The sequence below is a fragment of the Artemia sp. Qi Xiang Cuo genome, chromosome 12 (genome assembly GCF_049724085.1).
Source record: "Artemia sp. Qi Xiang Cuo chromosome 12, ASM4972408v1, whole genome shotgun sequence".
Lineage (NCBI taxonomy): Eukaryota > Metazoa > Arthropoda > Branchiopoda > Anostraca > Artemiidae > Artemia > Artemia sp. Qi Xiang Cuo.
Window position 1 is genome coordinate 40219452 of NC_142805.1, and position 16953 is coordinate 40236404.

Consider the following 16953-nt stretch of genomic DNA (forward strand, 5'->3'; position numbering starts at 1 on the left):
AGATTAAAAAAAAACTATACCACCTTTTGAAGTCAATGAAGCAAAGTTGTAGTTTGCAATAGAATTTTCCTATGCAAAGATCCTTTGGTAAATATATGAAATTTTTAATCTGAATATTGAAAGCACGCGGCACGGCGGCAGTCAAGACACATTCCGCAATTCTTCGAAAACGACTTTTTATATAAGGACCGCCACGGGCTTTCATTTTTAGTCGAAAAGATTTCGATTTTTCCAGATAATAGAAAACATTTAAATGCGTTTGTAGAAAAATCTTTTTTTTAATATTTAATTAAAATGTTCTCATTAATTTGTGTTAATTGCAACCTACGTCGTGATTCGACCGTAATTAACATGCATTCCCTTTAAAAAGTTACTTTTAAATCCATGTTACTTTACTGACATCTAGTAAAAGAATTTTAAAAACAAGATGATGTTCTAGAGCAATAAATTTTAAGTGCAAAATAGGACCTAACTTTTCGTTAAAGACAAGAAGAAGGCATCATCAAATGCGAATAGTGCATCAATGGTTTTTGCAAAAGCTATTAAAAGAAATAGGAATTTTATTCAGGTTATCTTTTTAATTTTAGTCAGATTATGTTTCAAGGTGCCGTTCATCTCATCCCTCATTAAACTTCAACCACTGCTTAACTTAATCCCCATTCAAATCAACTTTATGCAACTTGACCTCTGTCTAACTTTATGCAACTTTGACTCATCTCATATGCAGTTCAACCACATGTAGGCCAATTCACTCTCATTCAGTTCAGCCCCATGGAAATCACCCCCTATAGTTTAACTCAGCCCTTCCTGGTAATTCTTACCCAAATTAACTCTCCATAACCCAGTAATTTCATTGATAAATATAATTAAATATTTTTTGACAGAAATGACAAGAGTTTGACTCCTCCAGTGAGATATTATATATTTATTGCTTGATGCTGTTTTTTTTCTAGAGAAAGTTATGCAAAAATGAGTTAGGTATCAGTTTACAATTGGGGCTGTTGAGAAGGAAACATGGTACTTATCTGTTACAGTGCCTACGTTAAGTTCTTCATCTAATAAGAAACTGTTACTCTGACTAATCCTAATGAAATGTAAAATAATATGATAAAAATATAATACTTTAGAAACAAATTTGGACTAGCCTATATTTGCAAATAAGGGGGGGGGGGTAAAGTGTAGCAGGTCTGCATTCAAAATGTGTTAGGTACAAATATTTTGCATAGCTACTATGAAGTAAGAATTGTATTCTAACTTCACACTGTCCAAATACTTTACCCCCACCCCTCCTAATGTACAAATTATACATTTCTCATCTTTTCTGTCACTTGTCTTTGTTTTGTAAGAAAATTCCATTTGATGAAAATAAAATGTGTTTTTGTCATTAATTTTGGTGTTGGTTTAGTACTCCTACTCTCCAGAAAGAAATATTACAAAATTCTGGAAGTTATTTTAAAACATTGTAAGGTGCTTGTATGATATACCCCTGCAGCTCAAGAAGTGAAGTTAGGTTAGTCCTAATAAAATATATCTAAGTATGATAAAAATATAATAATTTGGAAACAAATTTGGGCTATATATTTGGACATTAGGGGTGGGGTAAAGTACAATGTGTCTGCATACAAAGTGTGTTAGCTACAATTATTTGGATATTATGAAGTAACATTGTTTTCTGACTTTACATTGTCCAAATACTCCTCCCCCCCCCCCTCCCCTTACCCCTCTAATGTGCAAATATATTGCCCAAATTATATATTTCCTGTCTATTCTGTCAAATCTCTTTGTCTTTTCTCACACTAAGTTGAAAGAAACTAACAAAAGAAACCAGTTTACAGTGCATCAATACATGAACAACTTGAGCTGCAGGGGGTATATCATGCAAGTACCCATTATAAAATACTTACCTACATCATTCCCCAATGCAAGCTGCTTCACCCCCCCCCCCCCCAGTCTATCATTAATGGACAAATATAGCCTATAGCCCAAGTTATATATATACTATTTGCATTTTCAAAGTGCAACTCTTTTCTTCCTGTTTGTTGTTTACTGGTTGCTGCTAAATTAATAATAAGAGAAGAGTTATACTACTGACTATACAAAGACTATACTTAATTTGGATTATGTATTTATTCACTCATAGGAGGGGGGTAAAGTGAAGCACTTCACATTTAGGAATGATATAAGCAAATATCTTAGAATGTTTAAAAGCAGTGTCCAGAGTTTTATATTGTTTCTGACTAGAGAGCAGGAGTACTAAATGGATATCTTGATTTTAAAAAGAACATTTTCTGGACAAGAACTTTTTTTAAATGAGAGTAAAGAGCCATATCAAAACCTAAACTTGAGAGAAATAAAATTATGTGATAATTCAAACTACAAACTTATTGGCATACAGGTCATATAATCCCCATACACAGGGGTGGCTGCAAAGAGGGTGCAAGCATTCACTGACCAATCTGCATAACTTCCAAAATCAGCAAGCTAACAGAAGGGATAGCTAACACTGAACTTCTAAAACACTTGACAAGTAGCAAACTATTCTTATCATGCCAACATGGCTTTAGGTCTGGCCAGTCATTAGAAACAAACCTGGTTTATTCCAATCATTATTTAACTGACTTTCAAGGCCAGGGGTTTCCAGCTGACATCATTGTACAGGTTTTGGCAAAGGAATCAAACAAAATCTGTCTTAAAAGGGTCCAAATCAAGCTTGAAGCTGTTGGATTGAATTGGGATTAACTGTTGGGATTGTTCTTTTCTTAAATGGCTTTAGTGGAGTGGTACCCCAGGGTGCAGTCTTGGCTTCCACCTTATTTGACATAAATATAAATGGCATGCCAAAAATACTGAAGAACAAAGTAAGCCTCTATGCTGATGAGTTGAAACTTATTAGTTATGGTGACACAACAGAAAATCATAGGCAGCGCAAATCATATTGCGCTGCCTAAGTAAAGAACAATGTTGGCACAATGTATTATTTATTCATATTTTTTTTCTTGGTTTTAGACCAGGGCACTTCGTATTGAAGGAGTTTGTGTAGAAACTTAGAAAAGGGCTCATTCGATTGGAAATTGGAGTGGTTAGTGCCCTCTTTAATAGTCAAAAGTAATTGTAGGGCAACTAGCACCCCCCCCCCCCCACGTCCACCATTCCCCGAAACAAATCCAATAAAAATTTTGAGATAGCCATTTTATTCAGCGTAGTTAATTTCCAGATAGAAAATATATTTTTGAGGATGTCACTCTCCCACAGCCCTCAGGGCAAGGGTTTTAACTTATGCACTGGGGGTATATAAGAACGATGTTGGCACAATGTTTTGTCTATTATTTTTTCCCTTTAGACCAGGGTACTTCATATCAAAGAAGTTGAAACTTTGAAAAGGGCTCATTCAATTGGAAATTGGAGTGGCTTGTGCCCTTTTTCATAGTTAAAAGTGATTGGAAGGTAACTAACACTGCTTCGAAGCCCACCATTTCCCGAAACACATCCAATCAAAATTTTGAAATAGCCATTTTGTTCAGCATAGTTAATTTCCGGATAGAAAATATGTTTTTGAGGAGGCCACTCCCCCACATTCTTCAGGGAAAGGGTTTTAAGTTATGCCCTTGGGGCATATAAGAACTATGTTGGCACAATGTATTATTTATTATTTTTTTCCTTTAGACCAGGGCACTTCGTATCAAACAAGTTGTTGTAGAAACTTCGAAAATTGCTCATTCAATTGGAAATTGGAGTGGCTTGTGCCCTTTTTAATAGTCGAAAGTGATTGGAAGGCAACTAAAACCCCTTCCACGCCCACCATTTCCCGAAACACATCCAATCAAAATTTTGAGATAGCCAATTTGTTCAGCGTAGTTGATTTACACATAGAAATTATGTTTTTGAGGAGGACACTCCCCTACAGCCCTCAGGACAAGGGCTGTAAGTTATGCCCTGGGGGTATATAAGATTTTTCATAGAAAGCATTGTCGTAGAAACTTCAAAAAAGGCTCATTCGATTGGAAGTTCAAAGGGCTAGTGCCCTCTTTAATAGTCGAAAGTGATTGAAGGGCAACTAACCCCCCTCTCACGCCCACCTTTACCCCAAACACATCCAATCAAAATTTGAAGATAGCCATTTTTTTCAACATAGTTGAAAGTTCTGGAAATTAGGTCTTTGAGGATGAAAACCCCCCCACAGCCCTCAGGGCAAGGGTAGTAAGTTATGCCCTGGGGGTATATAAGGTTTTTATAGAACGCGTGGTCATAGAAACTTCAAAAGGGCTCATTCAATTGGAAATTGAAATAACTAGTGCTCTTTTTAATAGTTGAAAGTGATTGGAAGGCAACTAACACCCCTTCCACGCCCACCATTTTTTGGTGATGGCACTCCCCTACATCCCTCAGGGCAAGGGTTATAAGTTATGCCCTGGGGGCATATAAGGTTTTTATAGAAAGTGTTGTTGTAGAAACTTCAAAAAAGACTCAATCGATTGGAAATTCAAAGGACTGGCACCCTTTTTAATAGTCGAAAGTGATTGGAGGGCAACTAAACCCGCTCCCACGCCCATCCTTTCCCAAAAACATTTAATCCAAATTTTGAGGTAGCCATTTTTTTCAACGTGGTTGAAAGTTCGGGAAATCAGGTCTTTGAGGATGACAACCCCCCCACAGCCCTCAGGGTAAGGGTTGTAAGTTATGCCCTTGGGGCATATAAAGTTTTTATGGAATGTGTTGTCGTAGAAACTTCAAAAAGGGCTCATTCGATTGGAAATTGGAATGGCTGTTGCCCTTTTTAATAGTCGAAAGTGACTGGAAGGCAACTAAAACCCCTTCCACACCCACCATTTCCCCAAAAACATCCAATCAAAATTTTGAGATAGTCGTGTTGTTCCACACAGTTTAAAGTTCAGTAAATTATACCTTTGATTAGAACACTCCCCCCACAGTCTTCAGAGCAAGGGTTATAAGCTATGCCCTTGGGGGTATATAAGTTTTTATTGAAATCTTTGTTGTAGAAACTTAAAAAGGGCTCATTTGATTGGAAATTCAAAGGGCTAGTGCACTTTTTAATAGTCTCGAAAGTGGTTTGAGGGCAACAAACACCCCTTTCACGCCGACCTTTTCCCCAAACACAGCCAATAAAAATTTTTAGACAGACATTTTATTCAATGTAGTTGAAAGTTTTGGACATTATGTCTTTAAGGATGACAACCCCTCCACCCTCACATCTCTCAGGGCAAGGGTGATAAGCTATGTCCCGGGGGCATATAAGGTTTTTATAGAAAGTAATGTTGTAGAAACTTCAAAAAGGGCTCATTCAACTGGAAACTGAAAGGGTTAGTGTCCTTTTCATTGTCGAAAGTGATTGAAGGGCAACTAACCCCCCTCTCATGCACACCATTTCCCCAAACACATCCAATCAAAATTTTAAGATAGCCATTTTGTTCAACGTAGTTGAAAGTTCTGTAAATTAGGTATTTAAAGATCACGACCCCCCCCCCCACAGCCCGCAGGGCCAGGGGGGTCAGTTATGCCCGGGGGGGAGATAAGGTTTTTTTAGAACGCGTTGTCATAGAAACTTCAGAAAGAGCTCATTCAATTGGAAATTGAAATAACTAGTGCTCTTTTTAATAGTCGAAAGTGATTGGAAGGCAACTAACACCCCTTCCACGCCCACCATTTCCCCAAACTGATCCAATCAACATTTTGAGATAGCCTTTTTGTTCCACGCAGTTCAAAGTTCAGGAAATTATACCTTTGAGTAGGACACTCCCCCAACAGTCTTCAGGGCAAGGGTTATAAGTTATGCCCTGGGGGCATTTAAGTTTTTATTGAAATCTTTTTTGTAGAAACTTGATAAAGGGATCATTAGATTGGAAATTCAAAGGTCTAGTGCCCTTTTTAATAGTCGAAAGTGATTCGAGTAACCCTGCTCTCACGCCCACCTTTTCCCCAAACACATCCAATCAAAATTTTTAGATAGCCTTTTTGTTTAGCATAGTTGATTTCCAGATAGAAATTATGTTTTTGATGATGGCACTCCCCTACATCCCTCAGGGCAAGGGTTATAAGTTATGCCCTGGGGGCATATAAGTTTTTTATAGAAAGTGTTGTATAAGAAACTTCAAAAAAGGCTCATTCGATGAAAATTGAAATGACTAGAGCCCTTCTTCACAGTAGAAAGTGATTGGAGGGCAACTAACCCCCTTCTCACGCCCACCTTTTCCCCAAACACATCCAATCAAAATTTTGAGATAGCCATTTTGTTCAACGTTGTTGAAAGTTCTGTAAATTAGGTCTTTGAGGATGACAACCCCCCCACAGCCCTCAGGGCAAGGGTTGTAAGTTATGCCCTTGGGGCTTATAAAGTTTTAATGGAATGTGTTGTCGTAGAAACTTCAAAAAGGGCTCATTCGATTGGAAATTGGAATGGCTGTTGCCCTTTTTAATAGTTGAAAGTGACTGGAAGGCAACTAAAACCCCTTCCACGCCGACTATTTCCCCAAAAACATCCAATAAAAATTTTGAGAAAGTCGTTTTGTTCCACACAGTTCAAAGTTCATTAAATTATACCTTTGATTAGAACACTCCCCCCACTGTCTTCAGGGCAAGGGTTATCAGTTATTCCCTTGGGGGAATATAAGTTTTTATTGAAATCTTTGTTGTAGAAACTTAAAAAGGGCTCATTTGATTGGAAATTCAAATGGCTAGTGCCCTTTTTAATAGTCAAAAGTGATTGGAAGGCCACTAGCCCCCCTCTCACGACCACCTTTTCCCCAAACACAACCGATAAAAATGTTTAGACAGCCATTTTGTTCAACGCAGTTGAAATTTTTGGAAATTAGGTATTTAGGGATGAAAACCCTTCCCCCCCCACAACCCTCAGGGCAAGGGTCGTAAGTTATGCCCTGGGGGCAAATAAGGTTTTTTATAGAAAGCCATGTTGTAGAAATTTCAAAAAGGGCTCATTCAACTGGAAATTGAAAGGGTTAGTGTCCTTTTCATTGTCGAAAGTGATTGAAGGGCAACTAACCCCCCTCTCATGCACACCATTTCCCCAAACACATCCAATCAAAATTTTGAGATATCCATTTTGTTCAACGTACTCGAAAGCTCTGGAAATTAAGTCTTTTAGGATGATAACCCCATCAGAGCCATCAGTGCAAGGGTTTTAAGTTTGCCCTGGGGGCATATATGGTTTATATAGAAAGTTGTTGTAGAAATTTCACAAAGCGGTCATTTGATTGGAAATTGAAATTGCCCTATTTAATAGTCGAAAGTGAGTGGAGAGTAATTACCCTCCCCCCCCCCCCCGCCCATCACGCCGACCATTTTTCCAAACACATTCAATCACAGTTTAGAGATAACCATTTTGTTCAACGTAGTTGAAAGTTCTGGAAATTATATATTAAAGGATGACCAACCCCCAGATCCCCCAGGGCAAAGGTTGTAAGATATGCCCTGGGGGCATATAAGTTTTTTATAGATAGAGTTGTTGGAAAAACTTTAAAATGGGCTCATTCAATTGGAAATTGAGAGGGCTAGTGCCCTTTTTGATAGTTTAAAGTGATTGGAGGGTAACTAATTCCCCTCTCACACCAACCATTCCCTCAAACACATCCAATCAAAATGTTCAGATAACCATTTTGTTCAACGTTTCAGAAAGTGCTAGAAACTAGGTCTTTGAGGATGACACCCCCCAGCCCTCAGGGCAAGGGTTGTAAGTTATGCCCTGGGGGTATATAAGATTTTTGTTGAAAGTGTTGTCTTAGAAACTTCAAAGGGATCATTTGATTGGAAATTGAAAGGGCTAGTTCCTTTTTTAATAGTTGGTAGTGATTGGAGAGCGACTAACGCCCCTCTCACGTCCACCATTTTCCTAGACACATCCAATCAAAATTTTGAGATAGCCATTTTGTTTAACGTAGTTGAAAGTTCTGGAAATTAGGTCTTAGAAGATGACAACCACCCTCACCGTCCTTAGGGTAAGGGTTGTAATTTATGCCCTGGGACACATAAGGTGTTTATAAAAAGCTTTGTCGTAGAAACTCAAAAAGGGCTCATTCGATTGGAAATCAAAAGCCCTAGTACCCTCTTTAATTGTCGAAAGTGATTGGAAGGCTTGACATTTTATAGTGAAGATCGATGTGTGTATAATGTATTATTTTGTTGTTGTTGTTGTTGTTTAGACCAGGGCACTTTGTATTGAAGGAGTTGTCGTAGGAACTTCGAAAAGGGCTCATTCGATTGAAAATAGAAAGGGTTGATGCCCTTTTTAATAGTCGAAAGTGATAGTAGAGAAACTAATCCCCCTCCCACGCCCAACCTCCCATTTGCCTTTATGTTTAAAAACTAAATGTTGCCTTAAGATTAAATCAAAATGCCTGTGTTAATGCTAATTCCCTATAAGGCATCTCAGCAGTATCCCAAGAATGACTGAGCGTATTATGTTCAAACTTTTGGGGCTACTTCTGCTCTTGAAATTTAACCAAATCAAAATAGCGTAAGTGTATCCAAGATATCAAAGAGAGTAAACAGATTTTTTTGCGAATGGTATCAAGTTTTCCATTTCAGGTCAACTAGAGGAGGTATGAAACTAAATTAAACACTACTATTTGTGTCCAGATTTTAAAACAATGTATTCTGTTAAAAATTGCTGATAATTTTTCTCCAACATACAAATAGCAGGCCAAACTATAAATTCTGAAAAAACAAAAAGATTTAAAGTATTATTTTCTTTTTCCCTGAAAAGACTATGTCAATATAAACCGAACAGAAATTAATTAAAAAAAATTTTTCCACCAAACAAGTTTTTCAAAGAAAAGTAACGAACTCCATTAAACAAGAAATGAGCGAAAATAAAATCAAATAATCTACCAAGCGTGAAACTACCACAAATCAGCATCGATAAATAAATGGAACCCAAAACGAACAGAAATTACTATAAATAACCGATTCAAACTCAAAACGAGCATAAATTAACATAAGTTGGGCTCAAAACCCCTATGCCTTCCCAAGGCCAGAACATAATTTGTACTTTACTGAAAAAAATACAAATGAATGTGCATTGTCAGTTTAATATATATATAATGATATTTAGTAATCAAAATGCTAATACTATTTGGTTTATAAAAGTTATAAAAGTAAAAACATTTATATTTTTTTTTTCAGTAAAGTGCAAATTATGTTCTGGCCTTGGGAAGGCATAGGGGTTTTGAGCCCAACTTATGTTAATTTCTCCTCGTTTTGAGTTTAAATCGGTTATTTATAGTAATTTCTGTTCGTTTTGGGTTTCATTTATTTATCGATGCTGAGTTGTGGTAGTTTCACGCTTGGTAGATTACTTGATTTTATTTTGCTCATTTTTTGTTTAATGGAGTTCTTTACTTTTCTTTGAAAAACTTATTTTTTGGAAACAAAAAAATTTAAATTAATATTATGATAAGATATGGTTTATTGCAAAAAGTCTGCAGGCCATAGTAACACAGAATACAGTCTACAAACAAAGCTAAGGAACAAAACACAAATTTAGTTAATATAAATAAAAAAAGAACAACAAAGACAAAAAAGAAACACACCAGGGTCATCAACACACCAGACACACCAAACACACTAAGGACATTTTAACCAACAAACACCAATCATAATAAAATTCAAATCATAAAAACCATTACAAGCTACCCCTAAGTCATAACTCCCTGTGTTTAATCCCTAAACAAAGAAACTTACACAACTGTTTAATAGCACATGCATTCCTCTCCCCCATCTGCTCAATTAACCAACATTCACTCCCAAACACTCATCCAAAACATTCATTCCGTAACTCAGACAGCTCTTCACGCTCAGATACACAGTGAACTAAATTCTCATTCACACAACCGCATATAGGGCAAAATAGGGGCCAGCCGCCAGCCTAAACTTTCCCAAAAATTTTCCTCTCTCACCTAAATCCAAACTATCCCCTCTTATCAACAGCAAATTGTTCAAATCCTCTTTATTCAACCCAAATTTAAAATAAACCTTCTCCCCCCAACACTTTAGCTTGGGACTAAAATATCAAAGACATAGATTGGTCCTTGTTAGCTTGCCACTCTTGGATTTCTTGGTCATTTAGGGTTCGCTATACTTCCTTTCATACTGAAACGCTTTCACCCATTGGGCCTTTTCCTTCATTCCACATCTCCGAAAGGCCACAAAGGTTCAGTATTTTTTTTACCTGATTTGGCCACAAATCACGTCTACCGTCCTTCAAGCTCTCCAAATAAGCTGATCCAAGAAGCTGAACTCCAGGTAGCCTAATTATTTTCTCCCAGAATTTCACCATTCTAACCAATCTAACACTCGTTAAAGTGAAAAGCCCCAAATCTTCTTTCAGAACCACTGAACTAAATGAATCTTTAAAGCCTAAAATTCTCTTAAAATATCTTAGCTGAACTGCTTCTAGCTTAGCTGCTTTAGTTAAACCCCAATGTAGACTAGAAGCTACTTTTGTCTGGAAACTCTTTCCTGGATCCTCATGTAGTTAGCTAACCTAAATTACTTCTCAAAAGCATACTTATTAGCCTATTCCCTTTAAATTACAATTTTCTACATGCCTAGACATCTCCCTTAATGCACGAAACTTAACATCCGAATAAACAAATTCTTCTTTAACCCCTAACATCGTTCCTCCAAAATTAAAATCAACCTGGGAATCAACATCCCCTTTGCTCCTAAATGCTAATACTACTGACTTCTTAGTGTTAAACTCTAAATCCTTCTTTTCTAAATATTTTTTTTTCATCAAATATAATTGCTTCTGAAGATTATCTCTACTATCAGCCACTAAACCTAGGTCATCCGCAAATAACAGACATGATAGCCTAAACAAATCCTAAGATACATAAGGGGCTCCATTACTTTTCATAAAACTATCTAAATCATTAAAAAAGAAGGAACAAAGCTTAGGAAATAAAGTACTTCCTTGTTTTACACCCACATGAGACATAACCAGCCTAGAAATATTTCCCAAAACCTTCACAACGAATTTCACCTCCAATACATATCTGCTATTATTACTACAAAACAAGACGACAAGCCTATTTCTAACAGACATTTCAATTAAAAACCTCCTATTTAACGAGTCAAAAGAATTTTTCAGGTCTAAGAAGGCTACGAATAGCCGACCATTCTAACATATTTCCTTTTCAGTATACCAAAGTAAAAATAAGGTCAACAGTGCTGAATGTCGATCTTAATCCTGCTTGCATTGGGCTAAGTATTTCCTCCTTATCTGACCAATCTCTTAGCCTAAATTCCAGAATCTTGCAAAACAATTTACTTACCACACTTCCCATAAAGATAGACCTAAAGTTTTTATATAACTTCCTATTACCTTTCTTAAAAAGAGGCATTGCGGCCAGCATGGGTATTAAAGTTGTCCTTTCAGGGCCTTTGTAGATATACCATCTTTTCCTGGACCTGAATTACCATTCATCTTTTTCAACTGATCCCCGATTTCTTGTTGAGATACAGACCTAATTGTCGTAACCACTCTGTCTTAAAGGATATGTTATTGTCCTTAGACCTAACTCTCTATCTTCTGAACCATTCGAACCATTACTGAAACAGCTTGATCCATTTCAACTGGCTCTAAAAAAAATGAAAATTGAACGGTAATCACTCTGAAATTCCTCACTTTCTAGTTTCATTTTAACCAATTCTTCTTTCTTAATGGCTATCCAAACTGGTTTACGGATCCTTTTCTCACACGTAGACCTTTCATTTACCCTTCCAGACCGTCGAATACACGCTCTCAGCTTAAGACTCACTGGCAAATGGTCTAATCCGACCACCTTTAGGACTCTGAGGTTCACTGCCGGTAGCCAGAGAGACAAACTACATAAAACATAATCAATTAAACTCGAGCTAAACCCACTATAACACGTAAAATCACCCATACCAAAATCTCCTCCCAACCTCCCATTCATAATTAATAACCCTTCCTTTTTACAAAATTTTTATTGAATTCCTTCGCCATCTCTTTATTTTTCAAGACATATCCCTACTTTTCCTATTAGGGAAAATATACTCACATTCATTCTCCAAACAAATATTCAGACCTCTTCACTCGTCCTCTTCACTAGGAGATGCATTGAAATCCCCTAGACAAATAAAATTATGGCAAGGGTACATTCTTTTATACATCTGTGTTTCATTTACAATCAATTCCCTTGTATCTTCACGGCTGTAAGAACTACTATTTGAAGGCAAATAAACAACACACACACAACAAGGTGAATGTTTTCAACTGATAAAAATAACCATACAAAATTTTCAGACTCACTTTCTTGCCGAGGAAATAAATTAAATACACCCTTCCTTACTAACCTCTAACATTATTCCTCCAAAATTAAAACCATAGTTTAAATTTAACCATAGTTTAACATAAGTGTTTTCAAATGAAACAAAAGAGCAATATTAGAACTTAAAACACAGATAAATCGTCCTATTTGTAAGGGAGCTCCCCTCCTTTTAACCCCATGCTTGTTATGCTAAGGTTTGACTCCCCTTTCCCTGCTTTAAAATAAATGCTATAGTACAATTACAATAGGTTAAAAGGGTTTTTTAGTTCACAATGTATTAAAAATAGAAATAGAATTTGCTTTTGCCATCAAACAATGATTGCAGCAACATCTAGAACATAATGCAGAGCAAATCATGACCCATAGCAACCAAAAGTGGGAAAACATGTATTAAAAAAGGCCTTCTGAGAAAAACTTTTCATTTAAAGCTGATTCAGGAATGGCAACTATGATTTCAGTTGATCTTAATAGTATTTTTTTAAGGGGGAAAGCAGATTTATGGGAATTATAAAGAAGAGCCTAAAACTTTTGAAAAAAAAGTGGCAGATCGAAATGAACAGTGCACCATCAGAATTGTCAAGGTCAAAACCCCATGGCCTTTAGGAGAACCACAGTTTTCTATTATTATTATTATTATTATTTATTGAAACCTGTCTTCATACAAAAAGAAAATGCAGAGCACTGCAAAAAATGAAAAAGAAGTAAAAGAACACTATACAACTATGATAATGTAACTAGTGTAGAAGAATTTGGTTCCAGTCATGTTTTGAAATCTTTCAGTTGTGTTCTTTGCCAAGTTTAGCAACAGCCATAGTAGGATCTGCTATATGAACACTGTTGATGAGCTGTGAACTGTGTGTCTAAATTTAATATATCAGTAGGTATTTTGCAAATTGGAAGAAAGTGGAGTAGATTTTCAACTTTTCGGAATTTGTAAGAATCTACCAGAAGGGTGCAATGTAGATAACATGGGGGAGAGCAACAGTGTTGTACAGTGTTGCCAGATAAGGGCAACTGAAACAAAGCTTAGTAGAGACTATGGAAGCATATGAAGGTGATCTTTGGCATTTGATGTGTTCTGTTAGGAGATGACGAGTGTGAGCAATTGTATTTCCAGTGGGAATACCAAGATAAACGATCTGTTCAGAAAGCCGGATCTTTGTACTAAAAGGATTAAAAAATAATAAGGCTCCAGGTGCTGATAGTGTGGTAAATGAGTTTCTTAAATATGGTGGCTCTGAGGTTAAAAATAAGTTATTGAAAATTATGACTTTGAAAAAGGGGAAGTACCTAACGATTCTAGGAAACCTTAATTAAGCCACTTTATAAGAAAGGTGATAAGAGTGAGTGCGGTAATTATCGAGGCATTAGTCTGGTCTCTGTAGGTAGCAAATTACTTAGTAATGTGATACTTTTTAGACTGAGAGATGCTGTAGGGGAAGTTTTAAGAGAAGAACAGTGCGGTTTTAGAAAAGGTAGAGGATGTGTCCACTAAATTTTCACTCTTAGGTTAAAAATTGAGAAGGGCCTGAGTTGTCAAACACCTTTGGTCCTCAGTTTTGTAGATTATGAGCAAGCGTTCGATTCTGTTGATAGAAGAGCTTTACCAAAGATTTTATCCATGTGTGGTATACCAGACAAATATATTAAAGTGATTAGTCCCATGTACGAGAATAACACTGCTGCGGTTAAGGTAGGAAATAAGGTTAGCGGCTGGTTTTGTATTCAATCAAGAGTTAAGCAGGGTTGTGTTCTATCCCCCTTTATATGGATTATTTTGATGGACTTTGTCTTAGGGAGCACAGGAAAGGCAATGGGGGACCACGGAAAAAGAAATGGAGAGGAAAAAGTTTCCTGGACTTAGATAATGCTGAGGATTTAAGCATCCTAGATGAAATTGTGAGCAAAATGAATGAACTTTTAGAGGTTTTGCGAGTTCAGGGTGCTAGAATAGGTTTTAAAATTAGTGTTAAGAAGACTAAGTGACTTAGGCTAGGAATAAGTGAAGATGAAAGGTGATGTTGGGTAACGAAAAGATCGATAAAGTGGACAGCTTTACTTACCTTGGTAGTATTATTAGTAAAGATGGTGGGAGCAGTGAAGATGTTAAAAGTAGAATAGCCAAGGTTCAGGGTCTTTTTCACAGTTAAAAAAAGTTTGGAAGATTAGGAATATAAGTCTGCAAACCAAGATTAGAGTATTAGAAGCTACAGTGATTACAGTGGTCAAATATGGCTCTGAAGCATGGGCTCTCAGAAAAGCGGAAGAAAATTTTCTAGATGTTTTCCAGAGAAATTGCTTATGGATTGTTCTGGGTACCCGGCTGACTGACCGTATTCTAAACAGTAGGCTTTACGAAAAACGTGGTTCAATATCGCTTTCTAGGGCTATAATGAAAGAAAGGTTTAGGTGACTAGAGCACGTTGTGTGGATGAAGGACGACAGATTGCCGAAGAATGTCCTTTTCGGCCAACCATATAGGGCTAAACTGAAAGCAGGTCGTTCTTGCCTGGGGTGGGAGGACGTTATAAAGAAAGATTTAAAGGAAATGGGAACTTCTTGGGAGGGTGTAAAAAGGGAGGCTTTGAATAGATTGGGATGGAGGAGGAGCGCGCGTAGCTGTGTTTGCCTCGGGTGGCTTGTTGCTACGGCGAGTTGTTAGCAGCAGTAGTAGTAATAGTCTCCCCAATAAACTTTGAATGAGACCATGAGTTAAAAGGGGCAACAAATGTTTATTGGCACAATGCTTACGGGAGCGGTGTTGGGTGGAGAGGGAATCAGCCCCTGAAGTAATAGGCTATATGACTTGCTTTGGTTATGGATACCTATATTTCAACATTTGCCATATTTGTAATAAGGAAGTCAAAAGAGGTAGCCACCATTTCATATACGTTTGAAGGGGAAATGGTTGCCTGAGGGGCTATGGGCCCAATGACCCTACATTGGGCCCACCAATTATGTTGGCGAAATTTTTTTCATGACTGTGATTTGAATAAGAAGTAACATTTACTTTTTGAAAATATATATTTAATGTATTCTGGTCTGTTGTGTCCGTATTAGTCTACAATGTTTGCCTCCCGTTTGTAATCAACAAGCTTAGAAATCCTTGTAAACCAACTTAGGAGAAATCAAACTCCATTTAAGAAGTAAGTAAATTTTTTGTTCTGTTATAGGGCAGTCGTACTGCAATCTTGGGGACTTTTAATGATTAATATTCAAATATTAAGGACCGTTGTCTAATAATATCTGACTGAGATTTTGAGTCAAAAGAGGCTGTATATGTATGTATGTGCGAACTTTCTGGGAGAAGTAGAGTGGGTGGGGCTATGGCCTTCTGAACTTTACTCCCACAGCCCTCAGGGCAAGGGTCGTAAGTTATGCCCTGGGGGCAAATAAGGTTTTTTATAGAAAGCAATGTTGTAGAAATTTCAAAAAGGGCTCATTCAACTGGAAATTGAAAGGGTTAGTGTCCTTTTCATTGTCGAAAGTGATTGGAGGGCAACTAACCCCCCTCTCACGCCCGCCTTTTACCCAAACACATACAATAAACATTTTGAGATGGCAATTTTTTTCAACTTAGATTAATAGTCTGGAAATTATATCTTTATGGATGACGCCCCCCCCCCACAGCCCACGAGACCATGGGTGCAAGTAAAATCCTGGGGGCAGTTATGGTCTTTTTAAAAAGCGTTGTCATAGAAACTTCAAAAAGAGCTAATTCAACTGGAAATTTAAATAGCTAGTGCCCTTTTTAATAGTCGAAAGTGATTGGAAGGCAACTAACACCCCTTCCACGCCCACCATTTCCCCATACTCATCCAATCAAAATTTTGAGATAGCAATTTTGTTTCACGCAGTTTAAAGTTCAGTAAATTATACCTTTGAGTAGGACACTCCCCCCACAGTCTTCAGGGCAAGGGTTATAAGTTATGCCCTGGAGGCATATAAGTTTTTATTGATATCTTTGTTGTAGAAACTTGATAAAGGGATCATTAGATTGGAAATTCAAAGGTCTAGTGCCCTTTTTAATAGTCGAAAGTGATTCGAGTAACCCTGCTCTCACGCCCACCTTTTCCCCAAACACATCCAATCAAAATTTTTAGATAGCCATTTTGTTTAGCATAGTTGATTTCCAGATAGAAATTATGTTTTTGATGATGGCACTCCCCTACATCCCTCAGGGCAAGGGTTATAAGTTATGCCCTGGGGGCATATATGGTTTTTATAGAAAGTGTTGTTGTAGAAACTCCAAAAACGACTCATTCAACAGGAAACTCAAATGGCCAGTGCTCTTTTCAAGATTCACAAGTGATTAGTTGCTAATTAACCCCTTGCACAAAGCCACACTTTCCTAAAACACAGCCCATCAACAGTTTAAGATGTCCATAGTTTTCAACATAGTTGAACGATTTGGAAATTAGGGCGTGAAGGAGGACAACCCCCCCACAGCACTCATGGCAAGGGTTCTAAGTTATGCCCTGGGGGCATATAAGGTTTTTATAGAAAGTGTTGTCGTAGAAACTTCAAAAAGGGCTCATTCGATTGGAAATTGGAATGGCTGTTGCCCTTTTTAATAGTCGAAAGTGACTGGAAGGCCTGAGTTGTCAAACACCTTTGGTCCTCAGTT

General features: G+C 37.3%; 1 protein-coding gene across 1 annotated transcript in view; it reads left to right on the top strand.

The window, feature by feature from the left end:
* Positions 1 to 444: 444 nt before the first annotated feature.
* Positions 445 to 16953, top strand: part of LOC148946105 (protein O-linked-mannose beta-1,2-N-acetylglucosaminyltransferase 1-like) — a 67156-nt gene continuing 50647 nt past the window's right edge. Inside the window, exon 1 of the mRNA XM_089097611.1 lies at positions 445 to 568. Within this exon, the coding sequence (XP_088953737.1) occupies positions 524 to 568 (45 nt within the window). The 5' untranslated portion in view covers positions 445 to 523. The remainder of the gene's footprint in view (positions 569 to 16953) is intronic.